Raw genomic sequence first — 18,117 nt, forward strand, 5'->3', positions numbered from 1 at the left:
CAAAGTTTCTGAAGTACGTTTTCTCAACATTATTAATTTAAGGCTAAAATCCAGCTACTGTGAAGTCAATGGGAGCCTTGCCAGTGAATGCCGATGCCTCTGCTATTTTATTCCTTGGCTTCCTAAGCAGGAACTGCCAATCATGCTGTATTACACAGTAAAATTATTAGGCATCCAATCATAATTTCCACAAAGTAGAGACAAGTTATCCTTTGCCGGCAACAGAATCAGGCGCCTTCAGCAAACCACCAAATTCCCTACATGTTTCTTTTGTTGGAAGACTCATTTCTAAATAACTTGACTTCAAACAATGACTTCTGAACTGATACACTAAAACATTATGCCATCAAGTACACGTAGCTTCAAACTCCTGTCAGCAAGCCCATTTTCTGCTTCTTTCAGGAGCTCAGTATTTGAGTTTCCTTCTGAACAGCAAAGCCTGTACACCAGACAATGATAGATTCCATGTTATATTATTCTGCACAACTAATATGGAGTGTCAAGAAAATATAAGATAATAAATAAAAAATCCAGATCTTATTTTCATCAGAAAATCAACTTGGGCTTTATAAAAAATGTGTAGTTATTACTTCAGACTCTTTGCCTAGAGGTATGTATTTTTGACTGAGGTGTCTTTTTTGTCTGACTATTTTTTAAACAAATAATAAATCTACACATGACAAAACATATGACTAATCAAATTAGGCAATCTCCTTAAGTATTGGCACCTTGGCACAGCAGCTCTTGGCAGAACTGAAAGCAGTAGACAGGGTAATGGTTTCAAGCTTCTTCCTCTCTTTGCCTTTTACCATTTCCAAGGAGTACAGCCAAGGCAAAAGCCACCTCTAAACTTCTTTCTGCAGTGTTTATATTTCAGAGCTCTTAGGAGGAGAAAGCAGGAAAATGGCTGAACTTCAGCAACACAACATGTGAGTGGCACAGGTCTCCTTCACGAAGGGGTTTGCTTCAAAGCTATTTTGCACTATCAGCACGGGTTGAAGGATTACAGTTCTAAGCACTAGGTCCGATCTGATTGCACGTTCCCCCTAACCACTAACCACACAATTGACTGGAATGAAGCTGGCTTTTTGATCATTCTTCATCTGACCATGCACAGTGTTGGAAATGATGATAGAAAGAGGTATTAAATGAGTAAACAATTCTTTCACAGAAATAGCATGAAGAACATTTACACAAAGCATCCTGGGTAATGTGAGTTACTAATTAGTACAAGAAGCAGGAGCTAAATAACATGATGTGACCACTTCTGCTGACAAATTAAACTACAAATACAATACATGCTGCATTACAGCTCACTGAACAAAAGAGATTACTTACAGACTGCCAAAAGAGAAAGCAACATCTGTTACAGGGGTCCATACAAAGAAAATATTACTGTTTAACTGCAATCAAAACCATTCCACAGCTCTTAAAATCCACAGTTCATTTAAAATGTATTGTATTTTATTTGAAACTTGATATTTTGTCAGGTTTTCTTTATCACTTAAAGAAAAACCTTTTCTCCAAAATACAATAAAACTTAAAATCACAATAAATCTTGAAATTCTTTCAACAGGTCTTACTCTGTACACGGAGCAATACTGTTCATAAATGCCTTTTAGTGATGTTGTGGTAGCTCTTTCAGTCATGATTCAATGTTTACTTAAACCTGTCTTTGAGAGACTCCATAGTCACAGCATTCAGATCATAACGCTCATGTTTCACATCGTACCGTAAGTGAAACTAGTGCAATAAATGAAACATTCACAGTACACATTAGTTTTTGGGGTGTATCAATAGCTACACTGATTATGCATTAAAGGATCATTTATTAATTTCATCAACACACAAAAAGTTTAAGTATTTCGAAGCTAAAGTTTTTCCTTATATACACACAGCACTTTTAATATAAAATTCATAAATTCCATGTTACTCTGCACTTTCTCATCAAAGTGATTAATTTTGAGAGCTGAGATTCATCTGACTATAGTACATTCAATTATCTTTTTTTTGGTGTCAAAATCATAGAATATTGGCTGCAAAGGGTCTTTGAAGGTATCTAGTCTAACCTGCTGTTCAGAGGAGGGTTACTTTTGAAGTTAGATCAGGTTGCTCAGGGACCTTTCCATGCAAATTTTGAAAATTGCCACGAATGGTGGATATTCACTTTCCTCAACCCACTGATAATGGTCTTGCTAGTATAGCTGAGGATATTGTTTGCCTTCACAGCTACAAGGTCACTTTGCTGACTTGGGTTCAACCTGCTGTTTGCCAAGACACCCAGTCCTCGTCGACAAAGCTGATCTCTCACTAGTCAATACCCAGGTGGTACCAATGTATAGGGGGGTTCTGTGCCATGTGCAGAACTTCATGTTTGTTGTTGTTGACATTCAGAATGTTCCTGCTTGTTCCATGGGTTCAAGGTTTCATGGAACACGTTGCCCACGGAAGTGGTGAAGTCACCATCCCTGGAGGTGTTTAAGGAGAGGGTAGATGTGGTACTTAGGGACGTGGTATAGTGGACAATATTGGTGGTAGGGTAATGGTTGGACTAGATGACTTCAGAGGTCTTTTCCAGCTTTAATGACTATGTTTTTAAGATTCTATGGATTTGTATACGGCCAGCTTACTTATTTCCTAATTTGATCCTCCTCTGCTGTGGATAGTATCTCTCTCCCCAAAGGTTGCTAGTAATCAGAGAAACATGGAAGGCTTGGAAGAAGATTCTGCTGGTAAAGACTGAAATGAAGCAAGCATTGGGTGCCTCAGCCTCTTTCATGTCTTTCAATAGCATGTCACCTGCCTGATTCAGTAGCAGTCCATATTTTCCTTGGTCTTCCTTTTGCTGCCAGTGTACCTGCAGAAGCCCTCTTTGCTCTTCACATGCCTCACCTACTTCAATACCAGCCAAACGCTGGTGTTGATAACGCCATCCCTGCATGTTTCTGTATTCCACCTCGACAGCATATCCTGTCTTCCACTTCCAGTATGCTTCCTTCCTGTGTTTGAGCTCAGTCACAAGGTCCCTGTTTGACTACATTACTTTCCTACTGTGTGATTTGCACATCGGGATAATCTAATCAACCAATAAACGTCAGGCACAAGCAGACTGAGTCTACTTGAAAACAGGGGGGGTCAACATGTCTTATTTTTCCACAAAAAAAAAAAAAAAAAGAAAAAAAAAAGATTCAGATCTGAGCTTTTAGAGGACTCTAGTATTTTGGCTTAGAATTAATTTTATTTTTCTGATGGAACCACTTCATCTTGTCCTGCATATTTAAATAATACATAAAGGCTGAGACATTTTAATGCCTTAGCTCATCTCTGCCAGAGCTGTAGACTTCATACTAAGCCCACATGCAACCATTTACTTATTACTACAGTCAAGGACAGAAGCACTATGTGAATCTTGGACTTGAATATCAGGCCTTTTCCTCTAAGCCATGGTTTTCTTTTGCCTGACTCAATGATGTTACTGAACAAGCATATATACCCACTCATTACAGACTCCAAATCAAAAAAGAAGGAGACACAAATCCAGGGAGAGTTCTTAAAAGGAGAAGCCTGATGTCAAACCTAAATTGAAGGATGCCTGGTTGGAGGGACTGATGAAGAATATAGATAAAAAAGTAATCTAAGCACAGTATTCTGGGCCTCCTGAAGTTTAAGAGTACAGGGATTTAGAAGAACTATAAAAGAAAAAGCTGAAATAGTCAGGACAGGAAATGATTCAAGTATGAATAAGAATTTCAGCAGAGCCAGAACTGAAGCAAGGAAGAAGCCTGGCAGTGCTGTAGAGATTGTGAGAGATCAATGACACACAACCAAACTGTAAGAGGTGTTGTGGGCTGAAAAATCAGTTCAGTTCAGGCTCAAGAATTATTTCAAGATTTCTGGCCTTCGATACTGCAGAAGGTAATTATGTAAATTATTGCATTAGTTGGACTGCTCTTACAAAGTGGAAAAAAAAAATCATAGTTGTCAAGCTAGCATCCCTGCAATCTTTTCCTCCCCTTCAATAAAAGTTAAGGTAAGGGGAGATGTACTAGAAGTACTACAGTGGTATTCTAGTATTGATACCTGTTCAAGGCTGGACTCAGTATACTTGCTTTAAAATAATCTGTAATATATATTTGGAAATACACATGCAGATGATTAATTTGTTTGTGAATAAAACAAACATTGCAGAATAAAAGAACAACTAAAGAAACTGTAAATGATTTGACATTGACAGCTCTTTTACAGGTGATGATCATGGAAAAGGACATGGAACAGAAGGATTACAGCAAACGCAGAATATTGTAGGAACATCTCATGAAGACAGACTCTAATGGGCTCAATAGAAATCAGAACGGTAAATGAAAGTAAAACATGGGTGCCATTCCTGAAAAAGCAGGGATAATTCAGCCTGAAAATAGTAAAAACCTTAGATGAAGAAAAGGTGTAAAAGCACAGCTGCATACTTTTCAAGGCTGTTTAGAAAGTAACAATGACAAAAGCAAGATGGACAGAGTTCGGTGGAAGCCCTTCTCCACCCACTATACATTAAATTTACCTTACTTGAAAATGCCATGCAAGAGTATAAAAGTGGAGACTGTGCAGCTGGCTTTTATGCAAAGCTGTTGTCTTAATTAGAAAATGTGAAAGTCTGATGAATAAACATAAAAGAATTATTATTTCATAGACCTGTAAATTTAACAGAACACAGTCCTAGAGAAGAAATAAACAGCTCCTAGATCAAAGGATTCATAGATCACCTTCACTGGAGGAATAAGTAGATATTTATTAGTTACCATTTTCTTTTTCTTTCTTTTTTTTTTTTGAAGCCAGCTCACAATAAGTATACAGCTTAATGTCAATTTAAATTATATCTACAGTTTTCTGACAGATTCATTTGCTTTTTCAGGTTTATGTCTAACACACTGACAGTTTGTAATCAATAGGAGACAATTCCCTTTGAGAGTTATTAAAATATACCTTGCATTTAAATGCAATAAAAAGCATGACTGAACATGCCTCTGTTCCTCATAACACATAAATACCACATCTGGTCCATAAAAAACATGCATTATACAGAGGTTGTATGAATGCCAGATACATATTATTACATGGAACTGTTTTATCCATCTAGCCTAATTTCCAGATGTTTTATTACTTGTAGACAAGAGTATTGTCAAAACTGTTGCTGGAAGTCCATTTATTGCAAGAGGGCAAGGTACAGGGAGAGCAACTTAAGCTACAGGAAACGTTTGCGATACAGTTAATGGCAAATCATGTGACTGAATCATCAGTACTATCATGTTTAAAGTGATGCACTTAAAAATTCAATTTCAGACTAAAATTTCAGTAGACTGCATTATAAATAGCCACTTATTCCTCCAGCAGTAAATGGCACATAATTGCAGGTAGTATTTACAAAAAAACAGAAGAAGCAACTAATGGAAATGAAATGGAAACTGTTAGTACAACGGTACTGGCAACATTTCCACATATGGAACTGGCAACATATCAAGCAGTTGGCTAAAGATTCTGGATATTCAGAATGAACATACTTTAATTCCTCTAATGTGGAATTGGGCTGTGGGCTTTTTTTTTTTCTTTTTCCGTTTTTTCTTGTTTTTTTTTTTCTCCTCCATAAGGAACAGATAAGTGTTTCCAAACTATATCTGAAATGCAAGTGACATTTCTCAAGGAACCACATGACATCTGAGGACCTTTTTTTGGATCACCCACAAGAGCGAGGTGACTAATGCAACAGTAAGAACTGTGAATGCTGTGTAAAGATATGCATAGTATGAAGTAAAGGAGGGGATGAAAAGATGTAGGTGAGTACATAAAGTAAAGGAAAAGCAGCAGGCACTACATCATAAAAATGGTGTTTCACCAAGATGTCAGAAGAGACAGGACTAAGGTTAGCTTGAGTACAGCATTGTAGAAATGAACATGTTGTAAGAACGCCACTAGAAAGTACACACTAACACAAGGGTTGGACAGTAACCACTGGTTTTCTTTGTAATGAAAATATACCTCATTAAGTGCACAATTTGGTTTAGCAAAGCACAAACTATACTGATATGTGAAAACTACCCATGAAAACATACTGATTTTTAGAATATTTAGAGTTTCGGTGGGACATTTCTGATTTTATCTCTGAGAAAACTTAGAATGTTTACAGTAACTTTGCTTTGGAATCCCATTTACAATAGCATCATATAACTTAATCTCATAACTTCTGTTTCTAAGAAGTAACATTGACCCCAAGATTTTTTTCTGTCCTGCAACATTTCCTATACCATCATTGACAACCTAGGTGTTCCTCTCCACAGTTCACTGTGGATTCTGTTTCAAATTATATACTACCTCTCACACCCTAACTGCTTTCTTAGTAAATCCTGATCCATGTCCCTGTAAAAATAAATAAATAAATAGTCTTAATGATAAGCTAAATAGAGACATTCCTAATAGTTTCTCAGAGAAACCAACAGGCTATAATCTATTATTTTAGTTAATAATTCCAGTCTATAATTCCAGTTGAATGATTTATTTCATTACCTCACTTCAGATTTACTAAATACTAACATTTCAAACAGATTTACACTATATCCACTAAAAACTTAGAAAACATTTCCAAATCATCTGAGATACATAAAGGCTGTAAAAAGGATTGTAAATTCAATTTCAGTCCTATGAATACCATGATCCTGTATTTATCTGAAACCTAGCGTTGACTATTAACATGTCCCAAGGCTTACATAGGATTAAAAAATGGGAAAGTATTAATCATGCTGTCCATAAAAAATACGATGGTTACTCCACCATCGCTGATAGTTCCTCAGACACAAGTTAGGATGATCACCAATAACACACCCAACTTCTCAGGTTAAGGCCTGGCCTGCTACAGACATTATCCCTGTTTTCTGAAGACAAGCTCCAATGACTGCCTTATTGATTAGGATTTCAGCAGGCCCCTTAGACCAGTCAGACAGCTTGTGGTTCAGTGTACTTTCAACTATAAGACCATGACATCTTAAATTATGGAATGAGTCTGTGCAACTGTGCACAGGAAACTGTCATTGGTAAACAGAAGATCCATCAGTGGAAGTGAATAGCCAGCTGAATGACTTCTCAATGTGCCAAGTGGCCAAAGCCAGGATATTTCTCACCTCCTTTCTCAAAAGGTTTATGTACAATGATTGAGATTACTGTGGTAAGGCTAAGGAGATAATTAATATTTCTCAATGTATGCATTAATCTGATCACTACTGCATGATTTCCACCCCTTCTCATTCCAACTGTTTGCTCTCTCACAGTAAATGGAAAGCAATCTCGACAGAGAGCATATCTGATTCTCTGTACAATTGCTCAGAGAGGATAGAGCACATAAAAGCCTCCTGTGTGTGAACAACACCAAAAAGAGAGAGACAATGCACTTGTACAGGATATTTTTCTTGCAGCACTGCACGTCTTATGCAATGATTCTGTGCTTGTTCCTGTTTGGATCCCATAAAGAAACACCAGTTAAATTAATCTTGGGGGCTCTACATGACTCCTGCTATTGAGAGTAAAAACAACTCAGCTTCTCTGTGCTGCTAAATATTTGATCCTCTAGGGATCAAATCTGCCCTTTAGAATATGTCTGTACTGTATCTAACAGAATAAAATTAAACTTAACTGACTACAGCAATATAAACACATAATAGTGAGAGAATCCAAAACAAGCATTTTGTTACAAACATCACAAGACCTACATCTTTATGCTCAATATGGATTTTTTTCCAAAGCTACGAACATAAGGACTATAAAAACTAATAGTAGTGTTTATGTTAGGAGGTCTCCAAATACTTTGCAAAGGAGACGGCTCTCCATATATAACATGCTAGCCAAAAACACGGTAACCAAGTCACAGAGATGGAACAACCCCAAGCTAAAACAGAACAGCTGCAAATTATATGGCAGGTAAAACAGGCCTCATCCTCAGGCTTTACAGTAATGCATTCACCTGTGTCCCACTATCATTTTTTTATTGAAAGCATCTGCAAGCTCTCAATACAATGCTCTTTTTTCCAAGAGAAAGAAAAGCATTGTTAAAAACAAAGCGATATCCTCATTTTACCCCTCTGGGGATTTTTTCAATATACTGTTACATATATTGTTGTCCAAAACATAGGTTATTCCTTTTGTGGTTCTCAAGAAATCCAAGGAAAAGAGAATATCCATCTATCTTTGATTTTCTGGACTAGAAAATATGTCTGTCTTGATGTACTCTGGGTCCAGTTTGCATACATGCTGTAATCCTAACACATGTTCTTGTTTCATTTTATAAGGACCAGTGGAAGAGTTTGTATTCACTGGCTTTTTTACTGCTCCATAAAGTATGCCTCTTCTGTAATCAAAGTTTGTGATAAAAAAGAAACGAGCTTAAGGAGGCTCATTTTTACCTCTTTCCTCTATATCCACTGTCCACTCCATCCTGCATTCAGGAGTCTGCATTTAACATTGCAAAACAAGGTTTTAGATTATTTTCTTCTTAATAGACTACTCTGCATGCAGCTCATTGCTTTTCAGGATTGTGGTCCTGTTTTAAAATATGGAAAATCAGTAACAATTTGCCAGCACTAAAAAATGCACCAGACCGAGTTCAGCAAAGCACTGGAACATGTTAGTGGCAGGCTACACTACCTGAGATTTTGGACATACAGATAACACAAGCGTCACAACAAATTTCAGGAGCATCTCTGCCTTTCACCTTTTGCTAACCCCTTTCTATCTAGGTGACCTGCCTGGTCTTGAGCCAGGATTTCGCTCACGTGACTTTAACTCACTGGGAAATCTGGAGTACTGAGTGACACAAAAACCCTTTTTCTTCTCTTCTGCCCTCTGTACAAGATTTACTCCCCTTCCAGGATGACAAAAATGCAGTAGAAGCTCTGTTCCATGTCCAGGTCAGCTGTTCCTGCATCCTACCTGTCCCAGCACAGCAAGGCACGGTCACAATGGAGCTGCACGGTCTCTCTCTCCAGCTGTAGCAGGGCAGAAGGGAGAGGCATGACACAGATAGGTGGCATAGAGCAGCTGAACCTACTTAAGGGTATCCAAGGAGGACAGAAGACAGTATCATTAGAGCACTGTACCTACTAACTTGTGATATCACATCCATTTACCTCACTAATCATTACATATATTTAATTTAACTGTAGTATATAATAATAGTTCTTCTGTAGTTGGCACTAAGCTACAGCGGCATTGATTATAGAGCACTGGCAGGAAAAGACATTTTCCTCTGTGCAGGGTAGACTAACACCACAGCAGGTCATCCATGGCTTACCTAGCCAAGCCTCAAAACTCTCCAGATGAGATACTATGACCTCCCTAGAGAGCTTGCTCTAGTGCTGCCCCAGAGAGTTTATCAGCCTGTATTGATGCACAAAGCAATTCTACCCCTGCACACTTCTTGTTGGAGTTGCATACGTCTCATTGTCATTTCGCAATGACAAAATAGAGTAATATTTATTTTGCAACACAGCATAGAGGAACTCAAAGAAACTATGCACATGGAACTCAGGGGCAGTTTCTAATCAGCTATCAAAAGATGCAGACGATATTAATTGCTATTTTCATCATGCTGTATTTTCACTTTAAACGTATTGTCCCCCAGGCATGACAGCCAAATGCTGATTCAGTGAAAGCACAGCACCACCTTCTGCTGAAGAGAAGGTTTCAGCAGGGAAGAACAGCTTTTCACATCTCGCCAGTTAATATTTCTACTTCTAAGGGAAAAAAATATGTTACCTCTCTGTATAGATCTCACTCTCTTTGATTATTAAAGAAGTCTCTAACATAAAACTTGCAAGAGTTCTATGCTTTGAGCACAGTGTGGAGACTGCTACTAGGTGTTTCTGGGCCAATTCTATAACTCTACCACATTCCTCTGACAAGCTGCTTCTCTAGGAAACATCTTTCAGAGCTTGTAAAAACAGGCAGTTTAAACTAATGCGAAACAATGGAGGCAAAAGGATCTGCAATATGTAATTTATTACAGTGATGTAACAGCAATGTGACTAATATGTTCTGACATTAATTTAGCCTCAAATGTACAGTAGTTACGTTTGTATGGATCTGTCTTTTGTTCATAATAGATTAGCAGTTGTGCAGGTGCGTTTCTGTACTGCAGCTCTTTCCTGATTCACCAGTCTGCTTCTGTGGAAGTGCTCTGCTGTGCTGAGATCTCAGAAGCCTGATGTCACCTGACTAAATGCTGCTAGGCACCCACATTTGGTCCAATTCCATCTTCCAGCTCAGGAGATATAGCATCTAGCCAGCAAATTCAACACCTGGTCTGTGTGCTATGTTGCTTTGTCATATTAACAGCTGGAGCTGTGCTGAGACCGCAGATTTTATTTCTCCCAGGTTGCAGCAAAGAGGCAGGACGCCCTAAATACTTAACATCAGGAATCTTTTGAGGTCATTACTGTCTTTCTCTGCTATCATAGCTGTCTTGTACAACCTAGTCATCCTCTCAGAGTCCTCTCTCCTCTCACCCTCTCTGTATATGTACAAAGAAGCTCCAACATGATAAGTTTTGCACTAAAAGACCTTTTAATAGCTCATAGTTCTTTGACTGAAGGAATGCAGATGCAAGAAGATAGAAAGATAAGAAGCTGGAGTCTATTGTTCATATTTGTGAAGAATTCTGCCCAGAAGAGAGTCATGGAGAACAATTGGAGCTATTTTTAAGGACAACTTTATTTAGTAGAAGGCCAGAACTACATAATTGGGCTGTGTTAAAAGATCTGGGGATCTCTAGGTATGGGTCCTAGAAGTGTGAGAAATTCTCCTTCTGCTTGAATAGTCCTTATTCATGTCTGCTAAAAATAGTGACGCCTTCTATTCCAGCAAATCCTCATCCCTTGTCCTACCTTGCTAAAACATGCGTGTGGTGATGGACAATGACCTGAGCAAGCAACAACAGGTAATGATCCGGCACAAATCATTACTAAAGAATAGCCTGTACTTGATTACCTGATTCAGCCTTTTTCCTCTTCTGATACCTCATGCAATCACTGAACACCAGAGAACCGGGACTGATGAAACTGAAGACTCTGGAGCAGTAGTTCTGCACCAGAACAGCAGACTCCATCAGTCCAAAGTCCTCATGTCCGCAGTCAGCACTATTCTAGACCTCAGAATTCCCAGACAGCTGTGAAAAAGACAAACCAACAGAAGGCCATGAGGAGTTTTAAAGTCATCCAATAAATGCAGTAAACTAGAATGTTCCTGCATCTGGCATATGCTGACAATTTCTTCCAACATCTGTTTCTCACACCTTCCAGGGGCTTAAGTACTGAAGCCACAGATTTGACTCAGCACCAGACATGTCATTCAGATTTTCTTGTATTCACGTAACAGAGCAAACACCGAAACACTAGTCAGACAGTAACACACAGAGAGGCTGGAAACCTAAACCACAATTCCCTTTACAAAAAAATACATATATATTACATATGCTGTGTCTACACTTTGCTTTGTAGATAGTTCACATGCTTACATAATTCATGCTTCTGGCATCTGCATTCATTCACAAACTGTCCTCACTATTATCCAAAGCAGCTTTGGCCTATGAGTTTTCTTCACATCAAGTTACATCAGTTAAACATCCTGTTTTGGTTAGTTCTCATTCCTAATTACTTACGTATGTCAACATCAGTACCAGCATTCTCAGAATGTAGCTCACACATAGGTCGCATTTAATCTCCTTCCATTTTGAGATTCTCCTTGGCCAATAAACATACTTGAAGTCTGACGGTCCTAAGCACACGAAGTGTGAGCACTCAGTGGTCACTTGCAGAGTTTCTAGGCTGCTGGGTGTTTCCAGCCTACTAGATTTTACACCCCTGGTATATAAAGGTTGTCCTTAAAAAAAAAAAAAAAAGCAAAACAGGACAATCTTTACAAAAAGTCACCAGAAGGAAACAGAAGATATGTCCAGAAAAAACTGGACATACATCATACAAAAGACCATGTATGAGCTAGGAAATCTCAGTGCAGGTTAGGAATTCACAGTGCAGCAAGTCACACCCTGGTAGTTGTTTACTCCCATTTCCAAACTGCAGAATCTTCACAAACTTTCCCTGCAGGGAGTTAATGTGATCAGCTCTTTGTACTCCAAAATTATGACTCTAACTTACTCTGCCAAAATACCTCCATGTCAGCAATACTTCAGCTGAAGTACCCTATGCCACTGACCAAGACAGTAAGCTATCACACGTGAAGGTACTATTCAGACTCGTGCAAAACAATCTAGCTCATACAATGGAACAGCTGAACTGCTTACAGCCACTGTGAAAACATTTACTTGTAATTTAAGTCAGTTTCAGTTAACTGAGAGATTTAGCTTAGCTTGGAAATGCAGCAAGTAAAATATCACTTGATTTCCAAATAAAAGGAAAGTCACACTTTCTGCTAATTTCCACAAAATTTCTTTCAAAAATTATTGGACAGCCCTTTAACATACTCTAAAAACATCTTCAAGAGACACCAGGGTGCAATTATCAGTATGGTAAATTCACAGCCCGGGTAGTAACTTCCCCTCATGTTGTCCAGACTACAGTGGCCACAGAATATTACTCAGTGATAAGTCACTATTTCCTCTCTGCAACTTCGCTATTTCTCAAGTAAGAAAGGGAGTGAACTGCAGAGACTGTATGGTAAAACCCTCTGCACACCTGGAAACACTGATGAGAGAACTCTCATCACTGTAAGTGCCAACTATAGCCACAGTACAATTGGAAGATCTGAAAGCCAGATTCAATAACTTGAAAACACCCTTACCATTTTCTCCCATAAAAGATATTTCTGTCCAACTCTATTCCACCATTTTGTAAGGTGAACATCTGAGATTCCTTAATGTCAAAAACATTTTTTTCCATATCTAATGAGTGTGTGTATGTGTTTGTGTGAAGGAATCTGTTCCTTGAATTCTGCAAACAATTCTGTTGCAGAAGTCAAGCCCAGCTAGATTCATGTCATGTCATGTCATGTTTAGCAATCTTTTCACTTTTTAAGACTTCCCAGGAGACAGGGTTAGACTAAAACTAATTAACACTTAACTTTTACCTTACAGAATGCAAAAGGCATTGCTAATAGAATAGGGGATGCAGGTTTCTTACCTCAGAAATGATTCACTTCTGCACTTCTTTTTAAAATTTCCACAAAAATACATAGTAGTACATCTAGTACTCATTTTGTAGGTATTTATGAGCTGTATTATTACGTAAGTCTTTACAGACATAGGTAAAAGTACATTCCTGGTTGTTTAGAACAAATTACAATCTAAGCAAAATGTCTACAATAAAAGAGAAGACTTTGAGCAATAATCAAAATCTGTACTTCTCAGAAGCATTACATGAAATATACAGAACAGGATAAGGATAAAGCATGACAGCTTTCTACGCCCAAGACTTGGAGCTAATGGAGCACAGTGATCTTTGAGAAATACTTTCATTGCTCCCCCAGGCTGTCCTATAAACACTTCACTGATACTTCAAAGCTGCATTTGCTAGCAGCAGTACAGTCTGGAAGCATAACCATCTGCCATCATTAAAGGTGGCCTTGATTATCACTGGATGTATCAGCCTACTTACAAAGCTGAAAAAGAAAACCAAAACAGAACATTTCTCTCTCTAACTGTGACACTTCCTTGCCCCACTACAATGAGTGCCTACATAAGGTGTAACTCCTACCTGAAACGTGTTTCCATTGTCAAAGCCTCCTTGCACAAATGAGGTTAAAATGTCTTAATTGAGGTGCTTTCTCCATCCCTATTCCCAAATGTTATGTCCCCATTTTGACATTTCTACAGATAGAAGAAAAAATTCCATCCTTCCCAGACTCCTGCTTTATTCACTGTTAGTCCTTTTACTGTATCTCATATTACCTCTCTCCTCCACTGTCAACATTCATACTTGATTCTCTGAAAAAGGCACAGTAGAGACAAAAGGTGATTCTGCAAAACACAGAAAAGTTAGTTGAGAATTAAATCCAACAGTGCATATTCTTCATGCCAAAGAAATGATCGTGACACATCTTGCCATTTGCACGTTCTATTAATAAATCTCACTAAGAAACTCCTTATCTCTCAGATTCCTTCCCACAGACTAATAGGAAATAATACAATACTTTATAAAATTCCTTATATTGGTGTCCTACCTTCCCTAAGAACATATGGGACCATTTGTTCTGCTGGTGTTATGTGGATGCGTTACCACCAACTGATACCAGGGTTTGTGACTCAGGCTGCAGAGCTGGCGTAATGTATTTGGGGAGTGGAAAACAGAAAGAAGCTTTTTGGATAGTTATGGGGTGTAGTTATGAAGTTCGTAAGAGACAAAATAATGAAAACGTGCTGTCTGGACAGAGAGTCCGTCACATCCTTGGCTCAAGTAATAATTTAAGTGTGGCTATTTTCCCTGTACCCTTTTGAATAAGAATTTTATTTGGGGTTTAATTAACCTAACAAAGTTGCATGATCACAGAATCACAGAATCATCTAGGTTGGAAGAGACCTCCAAGGTCATATTGACAACTGAATTAAGCCACGTACGTTTTGTCTGCCTTTTTAGCTGTCTTTAAGGAACTGAAAGGTGGAACTGCGTGTGTTTGGGACCCATTCAATCTTACAGATCTCATGTCCTTTCCCTACCAACGAAGTACAGAGGAAAAGCAAGGGCACTCATCAACCTATTGTTGTCTAACCTCACACCCCATATCTCTGCAGCACCAACCCAGTCTCTTTTGTTGTTTCCCCTTGATGTGTTCCTCGAAATGACTTTTTTTTTTTCTTTAAAGAGCTTGTTGTCTTGAATAACAATTATGCGTTCTCCTCCAATGCCTCGTGCACATGCTGCAAACAATTACAGTCCCAGCTCTGCAGTGTCCTATGCTCAGTGGAAACTGCAGTGAACTCAGCAGGCCCCTGGCGGCTCGTCAGCCAGCCAACACGCTAGGGGACTGCAGCCTGCAGTCAAGCACTTTTAATAGTACAGCTCCTTACCTAACCTCTGTTTCTTCCCTGTGAACTTTGAAGCAGTCACCAGATGTAACGTAAAACTGGTTTATATTACAGCACTTCAAACACAACTGCATCTAAAAATACCAATGCAAACTCAGGTTGCTTGTAGTTATTACAGACACTACAGGTCTTTTTAGACAGATTTCCTCAGAAAATGACAGCATGTTTGTATCTGTCCACTCCACACTTCCATCAAATAACTTTTAAATTCCAGTGGTCATTTTCAAGCAAAACGAGCAGAGGTAGATGTCTCAGGGATACCAAGTTCCTAGAATTTGCTTCAAAGCATACAAGCAAAAGAAAGAAGTGTGCACTTCATGCACTTACATGAGGAAAGATCACCTGTTGTCCTTAATTACCAGAAAATCCACCCAGTGAAGAAAAAAATGCAAATCTGATTTCATTACAAAGTTGTGCGCAAAACAGCTTGTTTAAATAGTGGCATCAATAAATAAATGTACTTACTTGGTGTGGAACAGCCTTGCTATACTGAAGCTACAATGACAGAAAACAAAACTGAAAGCAAAAATAAGCCGAGCTGCATCTACACCAACCAGTCTTTAGGGATGATTAGGATGGTGAACACTTATCTCCAAACAGTAGGCTTAGTTTAGCAGCATAGAGCTGACCACAAACTTCCAGCTTTTCCAAACTTCCATCATTGACTACTCTAAGTAAGTACTCTACTGAGAAAGTAGAGTATATTGATCTCTCAGTTGTGCCGAGGAAACATGAAATAATCTGTATTTTCTAAATATGCTTAAAAACACAAACAGAGGTATATAAATCAAGCAGTTCAGTCAGCACACTTGAGACAGTCAGATTAGGAAATTGGAAGAGAGCAACAATCAACCTGAAACCTGTGACAGAACTTGAATAGCAGTGTGCAAAATCTGCCTCTGAGACAGCCTGAAGGGACCCCAAGGCCATTTCCACATTGATCTTGCTGCATGCACTGGGGGGATTTGGAAGTGTTAGGTGCTGTGTGACAGTTTGGTATCACATCATAACATTTTGCCATGGACAACCTGCATCAAACAGCTTCCATCAAGGCATTACACTCCAATTGCATAAACAGGCACAGCAGATGACAAGAACGGGTTATTTTGTGATCTATTCCCTTCAGGTGCAGTTTCACAGTCTAAACAGGCCTGGCATAGTCTCAGCCTTTCCTTGATGCTGCTCCTTCCCACATGCCATCACTTTTTCTTTGATGAGGGAGGTGTTCAATCAGCTCCCTGGATTTGCTGACTGTGCCATTGTGCCAGTCTTAGTGCAAGGCAGCAGGACCATATCACAGTACTGAGGACAGCAGCGAGGACTCACCTCCTCTTACACACCCGTGCCACCCCACCCTGTAATTATTCACGAAATGGGTGAGGCTTCAGCGCTTTTCCGGGCAAGCAACCTCAACAACAGCAAAAGCTTCTTCTCCAAAACCTTGAGTGACACAGCCTAAAAGAGGACAAGCCCTAGAAAAGAAGAGAGATTTTGTTTCTTAATAATCCCACAGCAAGATGCCTGTGTTCTTTGCAAACAGCTATAAACTTCATTATGGAGATGCTATTTTTATTTTTTTGCCTTAAGAGTCTGCTTCTTGATACAGAGTGTGTCCCCAGAGCTGACCTCCCGCAAGGGGAAGATGACCGAGGGAGCACTCGCTGACTGAATCTGCAGATGCCCTGCAGTAGCAGCATGCAGGTATGGTGAACTCCCCACTGCTGTCGTGTAACTGCCGTATCCGCCTGAGCACGAGTGATGGCACGCCACTGTTTGCGTTCACCATGTAATTAGTGGTGGCTTAAAGTCAGGGTGGCTTTCCGCTGGAATTTCCAGCTTTCAGGTGCATGACTTGCCTCCTGAACACCTCACGCCAACTTCCAAAATTTACACTGGCATCTGCCAGAACACCTAGCTCGCTTAAAACCTGAGACACTTCGCCGAAAGTCAGACCTGTGCTTACATTTACCCCTCTGCCCAGTTTACAGTGCATTCTGCAGAAAGCCCTTTTAAAAAATTCCCCCAGGACTGCAACTGTTTTGCGACAACACAAGCGATTCTTAAGATTTTACTACAGAAAGCCGCAACCCAAGTTGCCACGACCTCTCTCCACATACACACGCATGAAACCCCCCGCAACTCCTCTCGTCAGCCCGCGCCCATGGGCGCCCGTTGCGCTCCGCTGCCCCGCCATGAGGCGGCCGCGGGGGGCGGCGCCGCAGCCCGCCCGCGGCGGTCCCGTGATGGCGGAGGCGGGGCGGCGGCGGCAGGCGGCGGTGGTGGCCCAGCCGAGGGCCGGCTCCCCAGTGCTATGGGCAGAGCCATGGGGCTCGCAGGGCTGCTGCTGGGGCTGCTCCTCGTGCCCGCCGTGCTGCTGAGCACCAGCCTCGGCCGCGGCGACCCGCCGCCAGAGCCCGAGCTGGAGCTGGCCGAGGGGCCGCCGGCCGCGGGCGGCGTCGCCGCCGGCGAGGACTCGCTGTGGCCGCTGCCGCAGTGGCTCCGCACGTCCCGCCGGCAGCTGCAGCTCGCCCCCGACCGCTTCCAGGTGGTGCACGGGGCCGGCTCCTCGGCGGGGCCGGGCTGCGGCCTCCTGCAGGATGCCTTCCGCAGGTCAGCGGGGGGCGGGGGGGCTCTGGGGCGGAGGTGGGGCCGGCCGGGGGGCGCCCGTTGCCGGCGGCCGCCTCAGGGTGCCTGTGCTCTCTCCCCCCCCGTGCAGGTACTACGAGTACATGTTCGGGCACTCCCGCTGGCGGAGCCCCGGCCGGCGGTGGCCGTTCGTCCGTCGGGAGCTGTCGCAGCTGCAGGTGGTGATCGCGGCGCCGGAGCCCGGCTGTGACAGCTACCCGCGCCTGGCGTCCAGCGAGGCCTGTGAGTACCTCGCCCGGCAACCACCTCGTGCCGCCGCTCCTGCCCCGGGCTGGGCGGGCAGCCTCAGCACTCGTCTTCCACTCACGTTGTCGTCGAGTGGAGAAGTCAACCGATTATTTTTTTTTTTTTCTAAGGCTCACTGAGGGTCTTGGGGACAAGACGCTGTGAGCGCTGTGGTGAAC

At 41.0% G+C, this 18,117-nt stretch overlaps 1 protein-coding gene and 1 long non-coding RNA gene across 2 annotated transcripts in view; one reads left to right on the plus strand and one right to left on the minus strand.

The window, feature by feature from the left end:
- Positions 1-390: 390 nt before the first annotated feature.
- LOC310889460 lies at positions 391-17,212 on the minus strand. Its single transcript, XR_014576572.1, has 4 exons — positions 13,934-17,212; positions 11,690-11,910; positions 11,020-11,197; positions 391-9,020 (listed from the first exon to the last, which is right to left on the minus strand). It is a non-coding gene; the product is annotated as an uncharacterized lncRNA (long non-coding RNA).
- A 1-nt stretch (position 17,213) lies between these two features.
- Positions 17,214-18,117, plus strand: part of HEXB (hexosaminidase subunit beta) — a 16,617-nt gene continuing 15,713 nt past the window's right edge. The window contains exons 1-2 of the mRNA XM_083816942.1: positions 17,214-17,677; positions 17,784-17,935. Of these exons, the coding sequence (XP_083673068.1) occupies positions 17,229-17,677; positions 17,784-17,935 (601 nt within the window). The 5' untranslated portion in view covers positions 17,214-17,228. The remainder of the gene's footprint in view (positions 17,678-17,783; positions 17,936-18,117) is intronic.

This window comes from Anser anser (assembly GCF_964211835.1).
Source record: "Anser anser genome assembly, chromosome: Z".
NCBI lineage: Eukaryota > Metazoa > Chordata > Aves > Anseriformes > Anatidae > Anser > Anser anser.